Raw genomic sequence first — 19,351 nt, 5'->3', positions numbered from 1 at the left:
GGCCAAGCAGACCACAACACAAATATCTATCTACACTTCCCTAAATATCGTAAGGATCACAATGTATTCTTATGTGGAGAGGGGCTTCATTATTCATATACATATAGGGGTATAGTGGCTATACTTGAATATCAAGATAAGTTCCTATGGAGATCGACTTATAAAATATGTAAGACTTCGTGATGTGGTAGCGTGGATACTGTGGAAATGCATTGGAAATGGTCTACTTTATCAATTACACTATACAGCAAGATATAACCCTTTTCAAAACTGGCAGTAATACAGTGGTTCATATTGTTCTGAGTATGAAAACGCTATTCTCTTCCTCACAGCAGACAGATCTAAATAAAGATATAAAAATCTAAAAAAAAAAAAACAAAAAACAAAAACAAAAAGGTTGTATCAGCAATAGCACAACAGCTTCACATGGCTTTCTTTGCAGTGGCTCTAACTCGTCTAAATCCTAACTGTACAGCAACGTAACGAACAGTGCAACGTGTATGTGTGTGTGTGTATGCATGGATGGATGGAGTCATCAGGCCAGGAACGGAGCCTGTGTTTTATTCTCTTGGGATCTTTGAGGAGGTCCGGAATGACAACAGATAACGGGAAATCTCGGAAGAAAGAAGGGTCAGAGATGTCAACAAAGTAACATTCAACACCACGAAAAACTAGCTACCCTGTCAAAAACCAAACCAATCTGCAAGTTAGCTGTTTGGCCGCAGTGTCGTACCCCCCAAAATGTCGTCTTTGTGACGAATTTGACGCTTCCTTCCTTCCTCTTTCTTTCTTTCTTTCTTTTTTTTTTTTTTTTAAATAAATCCTTCGCCACGTGGGGCAGCCTCTGGCTCGGCCCCTTTACCGCTTTCCCTTCTTACTTAAACACCTTGACCCGGAAAGTGACACGGCCCAAGAACTTATCCCTGTCGTCGTTGTTGCGGATGTCGGAGCCGTCTACCCTGCACTCGATCGTCATCTCTGTGCCGTAGTCCTCTGGGCTCACCAACAGCTTCACAGCAACCAGGGGCTGCACATAATTCCCCTGCGTTAGGGAAGGAAAGAGAGAGAGAGAGAGATGGGAGAGGAGGAAACAAAGAAAACGCTATAAGAAATGGTTGAGGACATGGGAAAATAAGGAGGCAAATTATGTAGACTACTGCAAATACATCAAAATTAGGATTATAAAGATTAATACTTACATGAGCTTTCTTCCCATAGTAGGGGAAATACATCTTGTCGAAACGTCCTTCAGTGGGGAAATAGCTCATCTGAACCACGTTTCTCTAAAGCAAAATGCAAGACAGGTGCTAGTCAGCGCATACCTTCGAGAACAAGCGGATGCAGATCTCATTTTACCGGGTTATACTAAATCAAGTGAGATGAGATATAGTCCAAGATCAAATGAGAATGAACATGATGTAAATAGAAAGCAATAAACCTTGCTTGTTAGTGCAGGAGGCTCCTTTAACATGGCAAGCATAATGTGGTCTGATTTAATCTGCGCAAGCATATCTTAGTCTGAAATTGTCTGGATAATATCTAGCAGGTTAAATGACTTGAAAATGATAGGCAGGTCTTTGGCGCTAGCATGGGTCTGAGAGGCATTAGAGGCTCCTGCATAATGATCTATTACTTAATGAAACACGTTACACCTACAGGCCTAATCCTCATAATTTACGTATCGTCTTACCCTAAAGCCATCAGAGACAGCATGCAGAAAGAAATCGGAAACAAAAAACAAAAAAACAAGAACAAAAGAAGGAAACAATGAAAGAAAAGTCAACAAAAATATATTGAGACTGTTAATGGCCATCAGTGTTTTTATGATAGAAATGTCAAAAAAAAAGACAAAAATACACAGACAAACATGTACCACATGTAGGGCGTGGAAAAATGCTTACCTTGGCTGTGCAGTTGATGTAGGGTTCTCCGCGGGGCTTCAGGCCAATGATCTGCAGTGTGAAGGAAAGAGGAAAGGTCGAAACTATTAGGAGAAACGGAGAGGTTTCAACAAAGTTAGTGATTTGGAGGATGCCAATAAATGACGAATGGAAGAGCGGAGATAAGCTGGATGGAGGAAAAGGTTGAAAGGGGGGTGGAGGGGAGGGAAGGGAACAGGTAAGGATGGAAACAGTAAAGGAGTAAACACGTTAGAAAGAAGTTTTGAATTGAATGAAATTGAAGCTGAAAGTGCAGACGGCTCCAAACCGGCGAAGGGGGGGGTTACCCTGTTCATCTTCAGCAGCACGCAGGGCTGTCCCTCGCCATATCCAAAGGTAGTGTCAGACAGGCCGGAGCAGCTACTCAGTAAGCTCCTCTTGAACTGGCAAGCCTCCTTCTCCATCTTGTTGTCCTCTTGCTCAAAATACTCGCCTGAGAAGCACAGCTTGTTCTTCTCCTGCTCTGTATCATTATAGCCTGAGACAGAGAGGTACGGACAGAGGGACAAATAGAAGGAAAAAAAAAAAAGGAAAGTGAGAGAGAGTATTCACAAGCACAGCGTGAGTCACCGGACAGCGTGAGAGATGAGAAAAAGCACAGCCTTGAAAGTAGAGAGTGGAATTCATTTTAGCACAAATGCTCTTCACTGATTTTTAATTTTATTTTGTCAATATGCCAGGGAGAAAAGCAATTACTTTCCAGGAAGGACTCCAGAGGTTTGACATAGGCTGTTTTATACTTTTCTGGATCAGATATGTTGACCCAGATATCCACTGAATTTGGACGAATCACCAACCCTGTAACAGAGACATGAACATAAGGCAACATTAATATAATCAGGATTATGGTACTACCATTGTGATAGTACAAACAAGCCTACCTGGAGAAAAGCAATCTACAGCATGCATCAGGGCTGGTCTTGAATTACAACTGGACAAAAACAAACATTCCAGCAAACGAGCTGCACTATTGATGCTACACAGGAAGGGATTTCGAAACAGATCAATACAAAAAGCAGGTATGATTCAGCATATATTACCGTAGTGCCTCACTGGCATGAATATGAATAATGGATGTCTCAAAGAGAAATGCTGCCACCTGAAAGCCCCATTCAGCCATACACTTTCTGTTAATAGACAACATCAACCACACAAATACCAACCTGGGTGAGGAACACGATCTCTGTACTTTGGCGTATACTCATCCAGCGTGAGGAGCATCACCCACATAGTGAGGGCAAACATGCCAGCCAGGAAACAGTAGAAAATCAGGTAGAACAACAGAATGAGGCCTGGAGGAAGGTAGAGAAATAGAAACAGAATGGGAAGAGAAAGGAAATATGAGGAGGGAGTCACAGGGGGGAGGGGAGGTCATATACAATTAAACATTGGTTTTATCCATAAGCTTGTTCAATTTTCCATATCTCTTCCCATTAACAGACCCATTTGTCCTGCCAAACCATCGAGATTGAAAGTGCCATTAGAGCAAACTATCCCTCTGAGATAAACTTGCTTTGCCCGAGCGGGAATCCCTGCTGAATGCCTGCAAATGTGAGGTCATTTTATATTAGGGGTAACTTTGGTTTTCCCAATGCAGAGGATTTAGAGGTGATGCTGCACTCTTTGGCCGCATTTGTCCAACCCCCTCCCTCCCCCCAAAAAAAGCCACGGTGCTGAAATCATTTGATTCAAAATGGTTCACCACCATCCAGTATGGGAGCTTGTGATGCACAGATGCCCTCTAAGTTGACAATAAAAGGATAGACCCCTGAGCTTCCTGCTGTACACCCCGCTCCAGCACTCCCACCCCCCACTCCTCTCCAACAGTATCCCACAATGCACCTGCCTAGTGCGTGAAAGAGGGAGAAAGAGGAGAGAGGGAATCCCATTTGACCTTGACAGGCATGCTAATGTGGGCGGCCATGCAACTGCAATGGAGCATCCCATTGCACAGCAGCACAGGGGCCCAGCCAGCCTGACAGCCCCCACTAGCCTATAGGAGCCGGCTGCTGTGAGGAAGGAGGGTGCTGCGATGCCTCACCATGGAAATAACAGGGGAATCATTACATAAATGTGTGAATTCATCTGCTATAGGTTTAGTAGATTTTTTTTTTTTTTTTTTTGCAGTGGCACAGCTATGCAATCATTCAGGGATTTCCATTTGTCTTCAGTTAGGACTTGACATCAGATTAGGCAAAAAAAAAAAAGCATCCTAACCGGTTAAAGTCTTCACTGTGAATAAAATCTTTTAATTTGATTTATGCACAGAACTATGACTAATGAACTGACATACACTTGATTGATTATTCTGCTGCTGCAACAGAGGCAGAAGCCCACCTTTGGTTTGGTAACATCTTTCATTCTAGCAGGCCTGTTGGAGAAGGCTTCTCCTTTACACCTTTATGTAGGCCTTTATGTGATGGCCTCTGAGCTAATCCAAAATGTATGTCAATCATTTTAATCCAGGCACGCACATATATGGAAAAATTCAATAGGCACACATCCATTCATGCTTTAAAAACAAATGGGGGGAATATCACACAACAATCATCTTAAATCTCATGTTAAATCTAATTAATTGTCATTAACGATCAGCGGTGTCCCCTTTGATTCCTTACCCCAGCTGCTGGCTGTGCGACCCAGCAGCTCCCCGGTCCGCGGGTTGTAGATGGAGTCCTTCCAGTTGGACACATTCTCCTTGTCCACTGCTTTATCCTCAGTGCTTGCCATGGTGAAATGCTTGCGGATGGGGTCTCTACTGGTTTCTTCTCCCTCTCCCACCAAAATGAAGAAAAAGCGCAGCGGGCGATGTGATGAGGCGAATTAAGCCGGCGAGGCGGCGGCGAGTGCAGTCTGATCAATGGTTGGAGAGGAGTGGGCGGCAGAAAGAGCTGGAGGAGAAGGAGAGATACTCTGGTGTAACAAAAAAGGGGGAGGAGGTGGGGAAATCAGTGACGTCCAAGCCCGTCGTGGCAGCTGATGCAGAGCGAGCAGATGAAACAGTGGATGTGCATTGGCTGAGGCGCAGGGAGACGCGCCGTTACGCGCAGAAAATATAAATAGAGTACAATTAAAAATAAAATTCTTTACTAATCATCCTGGTTACTGGCAGTGGCGCTATGCCTCTCTGCTTGGGAATAGTTTCAGTGGCGCGGGGCTTAATTGAAACAACCTACAGAAACAAAAGAAGCCCCAACAATGTACTGTCCAGTGTACGTGCGTCTGAAAGATATCACTTCAATATGCTTTTAATATTCCTGTTTGAACATAATGAGAAACCATGTGCAATGGAGGGGTAAGTGTGTGCAGGTTTTTATGCCAACCAAGAACTAAGTTGGAGTGATTGGTGGCCCTCCGTGGCACATGGTTGCCCATACTGAGGTTATCATACCAATCTGACCATAATGTTATATCCAATATCCAATCCTTTCTACAGCTTGTATGGTGATATTTGTAGAGTAGCCCATCCAATAATCTATTACAGGATTATTACAGGCTATCCTAGTTCTTTGTGTTGTGTGTATATGTGTTGAGTCAGCAAACAAATATCAATTCCTTTATAAGCTGCCAGGCATATTTCTTTTGAGAATGAGCACTGAGATGGTGGCTCAGGGTGCAATGCTAATCAATCCCGTGGAAAGAGCTCGCACACGCACGCACGCACGCACGCACGCCTGCACGCACACTTACATAAGTCATCAGGAGAGGTGCAGCCGGTGAGGAAGCTGTTTGTAGCTGCTTTTTTGCACTGAGCATACGCTAGATATTTGGGGCATTTACCGACGCTTGTTGCTATGGCAATACAGCCTTTCTGAAACCAGAATGCGAGCCGCCGTCAGAAGGAAGTGAGTCAGGGAGAGAGAGAGAGGGAGAGAGAGAGAGAGAGAGAGAGAGAGATGAATTTGAGGCAGCTGATATTGAAGAGGATGACAAAAGCTTAACTTCCAACCCCCTGACACTTCAGCCAACAATGACAGCCTGTCAAAGAGAGATAGCGAGGAAGGAGAAAGAAGGAGTTACATAATGACCCTTGATGCGGAGTTCATGGGAAGGAGGAGTGGTGTGGGGGGGTTGTTGGAGTAGTGGTCGCAATGCATCCAATTCCTGCTGTCAGAATTAATTTGTTGCAAGGCAGGGCCCACTGCAACTCATACAAAGGAGTGCCCTGCACAATACCAGCACACATGCGCGCCCACAGACACACACACACGCACACACATCCCTCTTTCTCTGATTAGTGTGAGAGCCAGCAGCACTGATTCATGGGCTAGTCCTGTCTATCTCACTCTAACACATTTCCCCAGTGAAGGCAACCCGCTGCCAAGCCCACTGGCAAAAAGCTGCCCATGTACCAAATGAGTGAGAGAGATGTTGAAAGCTTGGCTGGCAAGCTGAGAGGGAGAGATTGACAGCTACGCCAGAGGAAGAGGAGGGGAATGAGATGATTTGATGCAGAAAAGCTACACTGTATGGAGCCTTGCGATGCACGAAAACTCACCTCACCTCTTCCTCTGGCTCAGCAAACACACAATCCTCCCATTGTTGCAGAAAAAAAAACCCTTTCTGTGCACTCAATTAGTGCCCCCTCCACCATACCAGCACCGCAAGCAGGAATACATACCCCATTTGTTCTCAGTCAATCAATCCACAAGCTGCCATAGCAACACCCACTGTGAGATCGTTCACATCAATGGGAAACCAATCCCTGAACCCATCTGATGGCCTGGGCTTCCTCTAATTCCCCAGACACGAGGCGACTGCATTTCCCAGGAGTCCCCAAGGAAGTAAAACCCCTTTTGTTCCTCCAAAGATTCACGCCGGACAGTTTTAGGAAGTAGCATCTGCTCACAACTTCAATAAAGAGACACATCACCACAAGAAACCATTGCAAATTTCATTTTTTTTTTTTAATTCCAACCCTTTTCACAACATTCGTACTTGTATACGATCTGGCAACAGTAATTACCATTCAAATGTTTAATCACAGTGCATCTTTGTCATTTGTAATTCCCCAAAAAGCTCGGGATGTCAACATTTGCCATTCAAAAAAATGGAATGAAGCGCAATTGTTATAAATTTCAGATTTAACCACCTGAAATGCAGTTTTCAGTCTGAGGTACAATCTCAGCAAGTATAGTGTTGGCAGAACATTTAGCATCTGAAAATATAAATTTATTGCATATCAGCACAGTATGGAGAAAGGCAAAATGGTTGACAATACTGAACAAATACATGTAGAACTAGAGTGAAATTCACAGTTTAAATTTCTTTAGTAGGTTGTGATAATGTCACACATGTAAATACACATATTATTTTGAGGACATGACCATCATTTCACTATGGGCTTACTTGTGACCTCAGCTGTGAATTTCTCAGGCTGAGTAAAGGATGGGGAACACCCTTGGTCCAGGACAGTATCACATGGTATCAACATGGAGGTCGCTGTGGATCAAAACTCAGCAGTGTAAACTCCTTAAAAGGCTAAGACAATTAGACAAGAAATAATTCATTAAAATTTACGGTGGTACTACATATGAGTTGCTCAACAATTTATGCGATGGATTAAGAGGAATACTACTCAATATTTATATAAACTACCTCTGTTTTGCGACCAATACAATCAATTTTTTGTACACCACATCAATTTGCCAATCTCCCAATGCAAAACACAAAGAACCAAGATGCTGATGTGAAATTTGACAAATGATAGCCTAGACCTGTTCCATAGAGAAATAACAATTTCTGTTGTGAGATGACACCCAAGTGAGGGTTCTGTTACAGTAATACTGCAATAATGTGCTGCACAGAAAAATGTACCCATATCCCATTAAAATAAAATGTTGCTCTCATAGTTAACTTTCCGATCTTCTACAATTCATTGTCAGTAGAGATACCTGTCAGTGTAACATCCAAGACCTGGGGGCATTTCTGGCAAAGAGGGACAGCGGTGAAATGGTCACTACCACAAACTAAACTGAGTGAAAGGGGAAGGATATCAGAACACTGATAATCAGCTGGATCCCCTTTGAACAGCAAACACCGTACAATCATCTTTGTTCCAGTTTCAACATTTAAACAACCCTGTCAACTTGTATCAACTCGGTATTTACATTAGTCTCAGTGCAGGTTAAAGGACGCACTCTCCAAGCAGATTCATAATTAACAATCACAAAAACAAGGCTGAATCAGATTTCCTAAAGTCAACATGTGTAGCTTGGGTTCCCTCAAGGTGACGGAAATGTTCTGGAAAATAAAACACTAAATACCTTGCATAAAATGAAACATGGAATTGTAATAAAAAGGGGGATATTGGCAACACAAAGCAGAATGACATCAAGTTGCTGTATTTTCTGAGTATCTGACCCAGTTCAAGGAGAACCAGAGATTCTGATCCCTGTTTGGATGTGGCCTCTCGGCTCTCTTTGCTTTTTGGATGAAACTTCTGAGTAAAACCATCACAGCCATTCATGATGCCACACGGGGCATCATGAATAGCAAAAATCGAATCCATATAACCCACTGCCATTTAGTCAAGTTTAAATGAAAGGAGAAATAGAATTAGTCAGAGAGAATCATTTCAATTTGAGATAGATTATCTTAAAACCTGACTTCTTGTTAAAACCATGTGGCATGGAGTTGTATATGTCAGGCTGAGGAGCTAAAAGGCTGTGAAGCCAGTCAGGAGCGCCCTCATGTGGGCAACATCTACACATTAATCAAGATGGATGAAATAAATCTTAGGAGGCACCAGTAACCTGAGATCTGGAATGAGTGAAAGACACTTTGGATAAGGCTGGTCGGGTGTCAAGAAATCAAGTTTGGGAATGAGTTTTGTATGTGGTCAACGGTTCAAAGCTCTTCAAGCCTCCAGTGATGTGGCTTTGATGTTGTGCTCTAGTGCCATTCACACTCTTGACGTCACTGCTGGTGACCTTCTGTTGTGTTTTGTTTGGCACGATGAGCAAAAAAAGCAGTGATCTCCCCTGGACAGAGGAAGTAACTGTTGTTACAGGATCACACAGTGGACTCTATTAGCGGCAGCTCTTCACTGTATGTGGCCATATCTCTGTCCGTTCATTTATGTACGTCTCCACCTCATGTCCATCTACTTATTCATCTATCATATAAACTGCAAAACCATTTTACAGACGGAGTTAATCACCAAGTGCTTTGCAGCACAATTTTCAGAAACTACTCCAGGATTCAAATCTGACTCAAAGTAAGGGTTTATGTGGATGGCTACCCACATTATTCCACCCTGAAATCCATCACTGTGTGTAAGAAGAACCATTTAATAAATCTATTGTCTTTCGTTGTGTACGTCCAGTGTCAAGGCTTGCTGTACCAGTTCATGGAGCGCCTGATCGCTCTCTCCCAGCTCTGGAGGACAGGGATGTATTCCCCGTTTAGGTGTCCTGCAGCTCTGCCAGGCTGGGCTGCTCCTCGGGGCATGAACACCTTGTCGGTAGTCTGCAACTTCTTCAGGTCTTCCTGGCTCCTCCAGAAGCCTGCAGGGAAGGGCAAGACAGAGAAGGGGGTAATCAGTGGGTCAACAATAAAACTGACTGGGTGTGTGTATTAGACTCCAATCAATACAGGACTTTTGGGAAACTGAAAAAGGTTACTTGGGAAAGAAAGGAAAGTATCAAAGAAAGTATCATTATGTAACTTCATTCCTCTTTCTCATCTAAACCTTCTCTAAGAGATGCTCTGATACCATTTCATTACAACCCAGTACCTAACTGAGTAAAGTACGAGTACTGATCCTAGTTAGCTGGTTAGTAACAGTTATTAATGACACCTGATACTGACTTATTTTAAACAACTTCTATATTCATTTAATTATGTACTGATTGCTGTATAAGAATCCTCAGATAAACAGGGCTCGACTCCTTCGAAAGCTATTTTTTAAATTTTTTAATCAAAATTGTGTTAATAGAACCACAAACTCTATTTTCACAATTCTTTTATTGATTTTCTTATGAAAACAGAACGTGTTTCTGTTGGCTGTGCATCAGTTCTCCCAACACAAACAAACTCTTCTGCTGACACGGTGACATCAGTTCACTACAGCTGTTGCCACAGCAAGTAGAGCTACCTGGAAATGCTCTTGTTTGCAGTGAACCTAAAGCCCACACCAGTTCTACCCATTCAATTTCAATAGTCTGCAGTGCCTGAAACACTAGTGTGAAACTTTATTATATAATTGTATTGTATTGTATAATAAAAGTTTCAGTATTAGGACAATTTCATCTGCCAGTCCAAACAGGAAGACAGATTCTTTATGTGAACCAATACAGTCTCCTATCTCCAGATATAAACTTAAAACACATTTTGGATTGCGTTTAGGATTGTCATAACCACAAAAATACACTTAGGTCGTTTTGCCAAATGTAATTTAAGCCTTTTGTTTGTTTGTTTTTAAATCAAATTATCATTTTTACACTGACTAAATTAATGCATCATCAGTGATAAAAATGCTGATAAGAGTGATTTATCTGTCAAAGCCAAAAAATAGCCAGTAGCATTTGCAGCTCAATGTGTGTGTGTGTGTGTGTGTGTGTGTGTGTGTGTGTGTGTGTGTGTGTGTGTGTGTGTGTGTGTGTGTGTGTGTGTGTGTGCATACCAGCACCAAGTCCGGCGACAAAAGCAGCCCCTAGACATGACATTTCACAGTATTGTGGTCTGGATATTTTCCTCCCAAACAGATCTGCTGTCAGCTGCATGACAAAGTCGTTGGTACAAACGCCGCCGTCCACCCTGAGACAGAGACGGAGTGAGAAAGGAAGCACTGGATGATACTGTAAATCACTTTGCTGTAACTGGGGTGGCCACATGTCTGGTTTCAGGCTAGACACTCTGCCTCTGAGCTCTATGTCTCTTGTGTGCTTGCTTGGTGTAATGGAACTCATCCTTGCATTTCAATGATCATCATCTGTGCGCTGTTTATCACACGCCTACCAAATCTCAACATGACTGATCCCACTGTGAGCCGCTGGCCACTGCCCTCTTTTCTCACACATCAGCAGCTTTGCACCTATACACAAAACCCATTCATGTCTTTCTCCAAGGTTTGTCATAGTGTAGTTTCTGCTGAGGTATGCCATTTCTGTGTTGAGCTGAAGTTGTATGTAATCCCCATATACAGTGTCCTCCTATTCGGGGTTGTGGAAATGGCCAACCTTGCTGTAACAGTATCACTCTGGCAAATATAATAAACACCCATAATGCACTGACAGTCAAAACTGAAGTGCATTAGCAGAGGCAGGCCAAACAGAACAATCCAAGTCTTCTAAAGCTAGATCCAGATCCTGCAATCAACACTGCTCTGTAAGCTAGGTATTAATATTATTTTAATCCATCCATGTATGTACCTGATCTTGTTGATGGGAATATTTGTTTCTCTCAACATGGTCTCATATAGCTGCTTGTTTCTGGAGAGAATGAGAAGACAAGCAAGAAAAGAACAACAGTGAGCGCAGATGAGGATGCATGCGATCACGAGAACACAGAAAACAAAAGTCTGACTCACCTAAACGCGACAGACTCCAGAATGGCACGGACCAGATGGCACTTGGTGTTGGACGGTCTGAGGCCCATGAAGGAGGCACAAGCTTTGGGATCGTTCAGAGGAGCCTGTGAGCAAATACAGAAACATGTCAAATATCTGGTAACAAATAACTGAAAATGACATTAAATATCACAACTTACATACATTTAAAAACACTGAATTCCATCAAGCAGTGGAAAAGCTACAGCAATGCATGACTATCTTTTGCATATAAAAGGATATTCAACAACCTCTGCTTGCCACAGAGGAGTGGTGTATTGTTTTATTTAGTATACACTGTACATCATGATTGAGCGAAACATGAGAATGAACAAATAAATAATTTTGCTATCACACATTTTTGCACATAGAGATACATGAATTGACAAGACACACACTTACAAAGGCCAGTTCACAACGGAAGCCAAAGGGGAAAAAAAGACAATATAAACATATTACGGACAGACAAAATAAAAATACACAAATTAAAATTAATGCCTGCAATAATAAAATATTAACATTTACTTTCATTCAATACCCACTCTCTTGCCTTGTGTTAATATAATCGCACAAACATGATGTAAAATGCAGTTAGCACATGAAACATGATTGTTCTACGACACAGACACACAAACATGTATATTATCTACCTGCAAGCCACTGAAGGACGGCACAAAACACACTCCATCTGAGTCAGGCACACTGTAAGCCATGGCACTAGTCTGTTGAACATCAGAGAACAGCTCTGTAGCCAAACACACGCACACACACACGCACACACACGCACACACGCGCACACACGCGCACACACGCGCACACACGCGCACACACGCGCACACACACAATTAGTCAGATAGCTTTTCATGTGTGCCAGCACTGAGGTTTGATGTAACCTCAACATCTGCCCAGCAAACAAACAGACAAATGGATTCCATTTTGTTTCCACTTAGCGGAAAACTTTTCTCATCATTATCAGTCATGACTAACAAAGTTACAATAACAAAATAAAACAAACAAACAAACAAAAAAAAATCAATCACTAACAGTCATCACCCAAGGCATACCCGCCATCACTCACCCAGCTCCTGTGCCCAGTTGATGGCAGTACCAGTGTCTGCTGCGTTGCCCTCGGCCAGATATACAACCTCTGAGCCAATCTTCCACCCCACCAGTGGGTACAGACCTACAGACATGAAACACTGGCTAGAGGTTTGCTTACAGGACAAATCTGGATGTTTATTTGTTAATGTTAGTATTAATACTGTTTATGTAGTGGAAGACATAGTTTCAGGCAGGTCTGTGGACCTACCGAAGGCCTCAGTGGCCCAAAATGTTGTCTTCTGATAAATAATTACGTGGAAAAAAGTGTGTGGGTTCAACTTTGTTTCTACAGCTGAGATTTATTCAACCCAGCACCTACCATGATGTTCATGGATCAGCTCAAAAAACATACAAATCTGGATATATCATTCATTATGTGTGTTCATTTTAGCCCTATATACAGCTGGCATTAAAATGTGATCTCTGTATCTGGATATGTTACCTGAACCATGAGAAACCTTTTGAGTGTTGATATTTTCTAATATCTTACACAGATATTTCCTTATTCCTAGATTTTTCTTTGTCCAGCAGTAAAGCCTGGCTGCACCTAAAACTAAAGCTATATGGTAACGAACATCACTGACATGAAGCTATAACAATCTAGGACTATGCAACCTTAGGAAGGCTAGTTGGCATAAACATTAGTTAGTTAGTTAGATGGGACGACCTAACGAGTGGTAAATTAGTTTTACATCATTTTTTGTCACTTTTTTTGTCTCTTAGCTGTTTTTTGTGCATTATTACAGGATGCCAGAAGGTTAATTCAAAACTGGGATATATCAAACACAACTTGACCAGCACGCGGGCAAACTGTTATGGTTGCCATGGTAACCGCGCAAACATTCCATTAGGCTGAAGCTGTCCATGAGGATTACCTGGTAAGCTACAGCAGGAAATACAAGGCTGGATATCTCCACATCTGACTACAAAAAGCTATGAAAAAAATGAGATGCACTGATAAGGCTGGACTACCAACCTCTGGCAGTGGGTTAACTATTTAATGACTGGACTAACCATAACAATTTGTAGGTGGAATGAAGACACCTGCGGGAAGACGAGGTGCAGTGACGTTTTCAATTTATGGGCGGGTTTTATCTCCCAAAGGTGTGAAAGCTAGGGATGCATCGATCCGATATTAGCACCGGATATCGGCGCCAATATCAACATTTTACCTGGATCGGGTATCTGTAAGAGCAGCCGATCCGTCAGACCGATCCTTCCCCTTCAAATCTGTGCGACATGGGCTACCGATACACAAGGCCCCAGCATCGGTATCGGCATCGGAACCGAAAAAGTCGGATCGGTGCATCCCTAGTGCTAGCTGTATGGAGTGCATTTACATCGACTTAAGATCTGAATACAGTGCGAGCCAGACCACCCCCAGATGTGATCAGGCAGATCTAATCTATTCTGATCACAACACATTTACACCTTGCATTCATGTGTTTTTCCTTATGCAGATAATGTGTCCAGCTACAGATCACATTTTAATGCCAGGTAAACAGGTTCTCTGTTTTACCTGCTACAGATGTATGTGGCTTGCTCCCAGTGTTTATGTCCATGAATGTGCCCGTTCCCATGGTGATCTTGACGTCGCCGGTGTCAAAGCAGCACTGTCCAAACATGGCAGCCTGCTGATCAGCCATCTAACAGGGACAGAAGAGGTGATCCTCATGATGCCAAGTTACAGCATTGAAAAATACCTGAAAACATCCATAACATGGAAAAGATATGCCATATGTGCACTTCCTCGATTTATTATCAGCAAATGTTTTAAAGGAACAGTTCACCCAAAACGAACAAAAAACACAAATTTTCCCAATTACCCCTCGTGCGATCTATCCATTCAGATCCATATTGTGACTTGGTGAGGTTTCCACTCTGCCAGTGGGGCTGGATGGGTATTCTTATTGGAGCTCAAACCATTAAAAATGAACATGTGAAAAACTCAATAGGAACGTTCAAAAAACAATCATGTATTTATCTATCTGCCTCTATTTTGCATGTGTTGGATCACACACAGTTTTGCAAGTGAAATAGTTCTCAACTACACTCTTTGTGAGAGTTTTTTTTTTTTTTTTTTGTTAAACATTTTTTTATGGTTTGAGACTCCACAAAACAATACCCATCCAGCCAGACTGTATGGGGGTGCTTGGAGATCACAAAAGACTGGAAACCTCACCAAATCACACAGAAACTACATAGATGGATCAACTGCACTAGGGGTAAGGGGGTGGGGGATAAATTGTTTTGGATGCTGGGTGAACTGTTTCTTTAATTTTTGTCATTTGTAGCTTTTAGAGTTTGATGCACTCACTTGGGCTTGTTTAGTGCAAGTGTAATTCTGCGTGTCTTTTGGTGTTTGAAAATGTATTTATTCTGTCTGTTTTTAATTGCACCATGCTGAAGCAGTGGTGAGTCATTGTGCCAAGAATCTACTCCAGCTGAATCAGACGGTTTCACATGAGGCAAACTGTCATCAGACCAAAACTTTAATCAAGGATGTTGCAACTTTCCTGCTCCTGATGAAGTAATCACTTAGCTAGGGTTAGCATTTACTGTTTTACAATATAATGGTGGTTGTGACATTAACTTTGCCACAAAGTTGACCTGATCAGACTCAAAAGATTGCAGCAAATGTTTCTGACCATAATCACACAGATAACACTCATTCTGGGGCAAAGTTGACACACTTAAACAAAACCAAAAGACAGAAAGTATTGAACATGAACACTTGACGAACAGACTGCCCCATCAGGTGTCAATATCAATGATAATGGTTTGTCCGCTGGAAAGTCAGCATGTGAATAGATCCAGTCTGTATTGGTGTTACGAGTGTGTGACCATTAATGTCAAAACTCACCACAGACATGATAGGAATGGACACTCCAAAGATAGAAGGGTCTGTTGATCCAAAGTGATGACTGGTGCACAATGAGGGAGAACCAAGAGTGAGTCAGTTGTCTCATATAGGAAAGACACCCCATGCTTTATAATGACAGTAGAACAGCTACAAGGTTTTGATAGGCATTGGAAAAACTTTAAAACCTCTTCAACTCTGCCAGTGTCACCACTGGGTTCATCATTACACATGCATGTGGGGCCAGGCCTCGCAACCCAGATAATTTTATTTTAAATTCAAAACCTTATTTTAAAGTCTTCCCTCCAGTCATATATTAACCCCCTAAAAGATAATTTCTGACTTGTGATACTGTGCCATGTGACCTCTGGGGAACAGGTAGAAAATTGTGAAATGTGAAATGCCTTGATATTAGGAGACTGTTGCTGGTGCAGGGTTTCAGTAGCTTGAGTATAAGTTGTAATTAGAGACAGATGGCTGACTCACCCTGTGTTCAGGACTTTGGGGAAAATGGAGAGAGGCAGCGAAACAAGAGAGCAGAGAAATCCACTCCAACACATCTATTAAAATGTCCACATTACAAAGACACACACGGACACACCCATAAAGAAACAATTAATCGACACGCCCTAAGCAATGATAAATAAGTATATACATGCAATGACATGGCACACACACACACACACACACACACACACACAGTAAGAATGTCACCAGACCTGATAGGAGTCAAATATCCCTGTGGTGCTGGCATTAGAGTAGTCTGTGGCGTGAACCAATCCTGAAACAGAATGGGTGACACAAATAGATCAGTCGAGAACTCCCTTTCCAGTGAACCCTTGCACGTCCATCTTTTCAACTTCTCCCCCTCTCTCACCAGGCGTTAGCTAAGAAACATTTCTGAGGGATTTCAGCCAATGAATTATGCAACTGGACTCAAAACACAAAGAACATTCTGTCTGGGTTTTAAAATCCTGCTAGACCTTGTGAGACACACCATGCAAATAACATATGCAATGTTACTGTAATATCCCCTCTGTGTTATCAAATCCACATTTGATCTTTTCACAAGATGTCGTGCTCATACCCACAAAGGGTCACATCATACATATGAAAGCGCAACATGAAAAAAACCACACCCACCCTTTGTGAGCTTGTACAGAAGCCAGGTGTCTACTGTTCCAAAGCAGCAGTTGCCTTCAGCCACGGCCTCACTCAACTGAAACAAGGAAGAGACACGAGGATGGTTGAAAGGAGAACTGAATGAGCGGCAGATGACATTCTATTCTCATGCCGGACTGCTCAATACTGACTGGAAAAGAAAACAAACAAACAAAAATGTGGTAATTTCATTCTCAATATTGCTGTTGCATTATGCATTGCAACACATGGTGCAACCACTACCTCTGCATAATTTATTTCTGGCAAAAAGCGGTGAATAGGGGCAGGGTGGCTGTAATGATCAGGATTTTTTTTGTATAATTTGCTCCGTTCTGGAATACTATTTGATGTGCAGCTTGATTCTGCAGAATGGCAATAACTGTTTGTTTGAATAACCCCAGAACATTATCCTCTACCATAAACATATAGGCTCTTCCAGATGTGATACACCTGTGATTTCATCCTTTTCACTCTCCTTTTTACAGTTAGTTGCTTTTGGCCAGTTTGACAATTGCTTGCCCTCCAGTGTTGCTGCTTACAGCTTTTTGGAGAACCACTCACCCAACAAACTTCACACTTGACACGGTACTTCCTTGGATCCTCAGCAATACTAACGCAAGTCGACTGGATGAATGTTTGTTAGATTAGACAGATGTGGTGTGGCAGGACGTTTGAAATCAGCAAATGGTGCGCCTTTTCCCCCCACCAAAACTATTTGTCTTAATCTAAACCATTTAACCCCCCTGTTCAGACGAGCACCCCGTCAAAATGTCACTCTGCAGTTCAATCATGTCACAGCTGCTAACTGCTGCTCTAAGTTCAGACCCAGCGAACTGGGGTAAATGTCACCACACACACACACACACACACACACACACACACACACACACCTGTTTGTAGTGTGTGATGGCCCAGAGGAGGCGAAAGGTGACATGCTGGGTTGAGAAGACCAAAAGGCTTGCCGCCAGGAATCGTTTCTGTCTGGACAGCAAGTGTAACACCTTCATCGTACCCTGGATTACCTGGTAGACACAAATACAAGCCGCGGTTAACAAACGGACACCGCATTCAGCTTCCTTCCAACTATTTACCACCCAGCCCAGGAAGACAGCGCATGAAAGAAAGAAGAGAGATATTCGGCAACTTAAGACTCACTTTCATGGTGCAGGATCTGTTCCAGGACTTCACCAGCTCTGCAGCCCTCAGGTCCTGCCAGCTGATGAAGTTATGGAAAGGTACCCCAGTTTTTCTGCCAACAGAAAGCCAGGAAATAAATGTAACAACAAACATGTGCACAGCAGCACTGCTCTTTATAGGCTGCCTACAACTCAAACTCTGAATTATTTGGCTACCTGTCCCATGTGGTGAAGGTGCTCCGCTGAGTGGAGATGCCAAGCGCCTCAACCTGACGCATATGTATTCCTGCATCTGCAACACGGGTATAAAAGCACAAGTATGCAAACATATACACACACACACACCTGGAGATGATTTCATCATTACATATGGACCGAGGTGTGTGGTACCTTGCACAGCCCCCTTGACCACAATGACGAAGCCTTGCCACAGCGCCTCAGGGTCCATCTCCACCAGGCCTGGCTCTGGGTACAGGGAAACAACCTGGCAAAAGGCATTAACACCAAAGTATGTGTGCAGACCAGAATAGGGTGATCACATCTGTTTGTATGTGGTCTGTGTGGTTAAGTGGGTGGAAAACAGAGAGAGAGGGAGAGAAAAGGAGGGAGGACAAGATACCTTTGTGGCGCATGATCCTTTTATCTTCGCCTCCTTGTCGTAGACGTGACATCTGATTGAGGTCGTCCCGACGTCCACCGACAAAATGAAGCGCTCTTTACTTAATCCGTTCCTATGACTTCCCATGGTGAAATTATCTCTCCGGCAACAATTAAAGCGTCCTCAGCTCCACCATGGTCAGCCAGGACTGGGGTTGTTTACAGCCTGAGTGCCTCTGACCCGATAACAACCAATCTTTAACTGGAGTTAGGGGTGGGTGTAACACTTTCCCTTGGCCTTCGGACCTTAGACAGTCCCCTGGCAGTGGAGCCGATAAGCGACACGGCGAGGCGCTCTCTCTGCTAGCTCCAAGTGAGCCTCCGTGACTGCTTTACCGCGGATAAGCCCCTCTGCGCACCATAGCCCAAGTCGACGGTTAAGCTAGCTCTAGTTAACGTTAACATCAGCACTGACATAAATATGCAACAAGTCCCACCTTTTGCATCACTCATCACCTCTCACCGGACTGTTTACCTGACGCAAGTTTGCTTCTGAGAAGTTGTAGTAAAGTTTCGCTTCGGAGGTTCATGTGAGGATAAGCAGTAGAGCCAAGCGTCCCGCCCGCCCCTCGATCCTCCTGCGTTTTGGACGTCCGCACTGCTCTCGCGGCTTCCGTACCGCACCAGATCGTCGTGGTACCACGCATGCGCACTGCTTAGTTTGCGTCCTGCTGTGTTGTCACTTGTTGAAACACGCAAAAAAAAAAAAAAAAAAAAAAAAAAAAAAAAAGTCAAAATCAGGCCAAAGAGTGACATTAAATGTAACAGGTACCAATGGAGATCATGTAGTCTGTTTTACTTTAAAATGTAATCGATACTCATACAGCGTTATTTGCACAGCTTTGCACAGGTGTTTCATTCTCACAGCGAGTTAAGAAGTAAATAATTGAAACAAGTTAGAAGAGCAGCCTACTGTCCCATCTGCAAAACTGCAATATTGTGAACT

The 19,351-nt window shown here is 43.0% G+C and overlaps 2 protein-coding genes across 2 annotated transcripts; both read right to left on the bottom strand.

Annotated features, from left to right (window-relative positions):
• Positions 1-798: 798 nt before the first annotated feature.
• On the bottom strand, positions 799-4,842 carry atp1b3a (ATPase Na+/K+ transporting subunit beta 3a). Its single transcript, XM_030073829.1, has 7 exons — positions 4,559-4,842; positions 3,104-3,232; positions 2,637-2,738; positions 2,228-2,418; positions 1,902-1,952; positions 1,200-1,283; positions 799-1,042 (listed from the first exon to the last, which is right to left on the bottom strand). The coding sequence occupies exons 1-7, from the start codon at positions 4,668-4,670 to the stop codon at positions 875-877; spliced, it is 837 nt and encodes a 278-aa protein (XP_029929689.1). The 5' UTR covers positions 4,671-4,842; the 3' UTR covers positions 799-874.
• A 1,978-nt stretch (positions 4,843-6,820) lies between these two features.
• On the bottom strand, positions 6,821-18,982 carry gk5 (glycerol kinase 5). The gene is made up of 16 exons (XM_030073828.1): positions 18,368-18,982; positions 18,139-18,232; positions 17,965-18,040; positions 17,768-17,861; positions 17,503-17,634; positions 16,595-16,670; positions 16,171-16,232; positions 15,938-16,011; positions 15,455-15,515; positions 14,111-14,237; positions 12,569-12,673; positions 12,141-12,235; positions 11,473-11,576; positions 11,315-11,374; positions 10,567-10,700; positions 6,821-9,448 (listed from the first exon to the last, which is right to left on the bottom strand). Exons 1-16 carry the CDS (start codon positions 18,491-18,493, stop codon positions 9,270-9,272), a joined length of 1,599 nt encoding a protein of 532 aa, XP_029929688.1. The 5' UTR covers positions 18,494-18,982; the 3' UTR covers positions 6,821-9,269.
• Between the last annotated feature and the right edge of the window lie 369 nt (positions 18,983-19,351).

This window comes from Myripristis murdjan, chromosome 17 (genome assembly GCF_902150065.1).
Source record: "Myripristis murdjan chromosome 17, fMyrMur1.1, whole genome shotgun sequence".
In the NCBI taxonomy this organism is placed as follows: domain Eukaryota; kingdom Metazoa; phylum Chordata; class Actinopteri; order Holocentriformes; family Holocentridae; genus Myripristis; species Myripristis murdjan.
This window is presented reverse-complemented; position numbering and strand designations above follow the sequence as displayed.

Bases quoted from the DNA above. Each gene is read 5' to 3' on its own strand.
- atp1b3a (XM_030073829.1), bottom strand. From the start codon at position 4,670: ATGGCAAGCACTGAGGATAAAGCAGTGGACAAGGAGAATGTGTCCAAC. The intron at 2,739-3,103 runs GTTGGTATTTGT...TCTCTGTTACAG, and splicing joins AGATCGTGTTCCTCACCCAG to GGTTGGTGATTCGTCCAAAT. The intron at 2,419-2,636 runs GTAATTGCTTTT...TCTCTGTCTCAG, and splicing joins TCTGGAGTCCTTCCTGGAAA to GCTATAATGATACAGAGCAG.
- gk5 (XM_030073828.1), bottom strand. From the start codon at position 18,493: ATGGGAAGTCATAGGAACGGATTAAGTAAAGAGCGCTTCATTTTGTCG. The intron at 17,635-17,767 runs GTGAGTCTTAAG...TGTGTCTACCAG, and splicing joins ACAGATCCTGCACCATGAAA to GTAATCCAGGGTACGATGAA. The intron at 12,236-12,568 runs GTGAGTGATGGC...GTTTGGCTACAG, and splicing joins CAACTGGGCACAGGAGCTGG to AGCTGTTCTCTGATGTTCAA.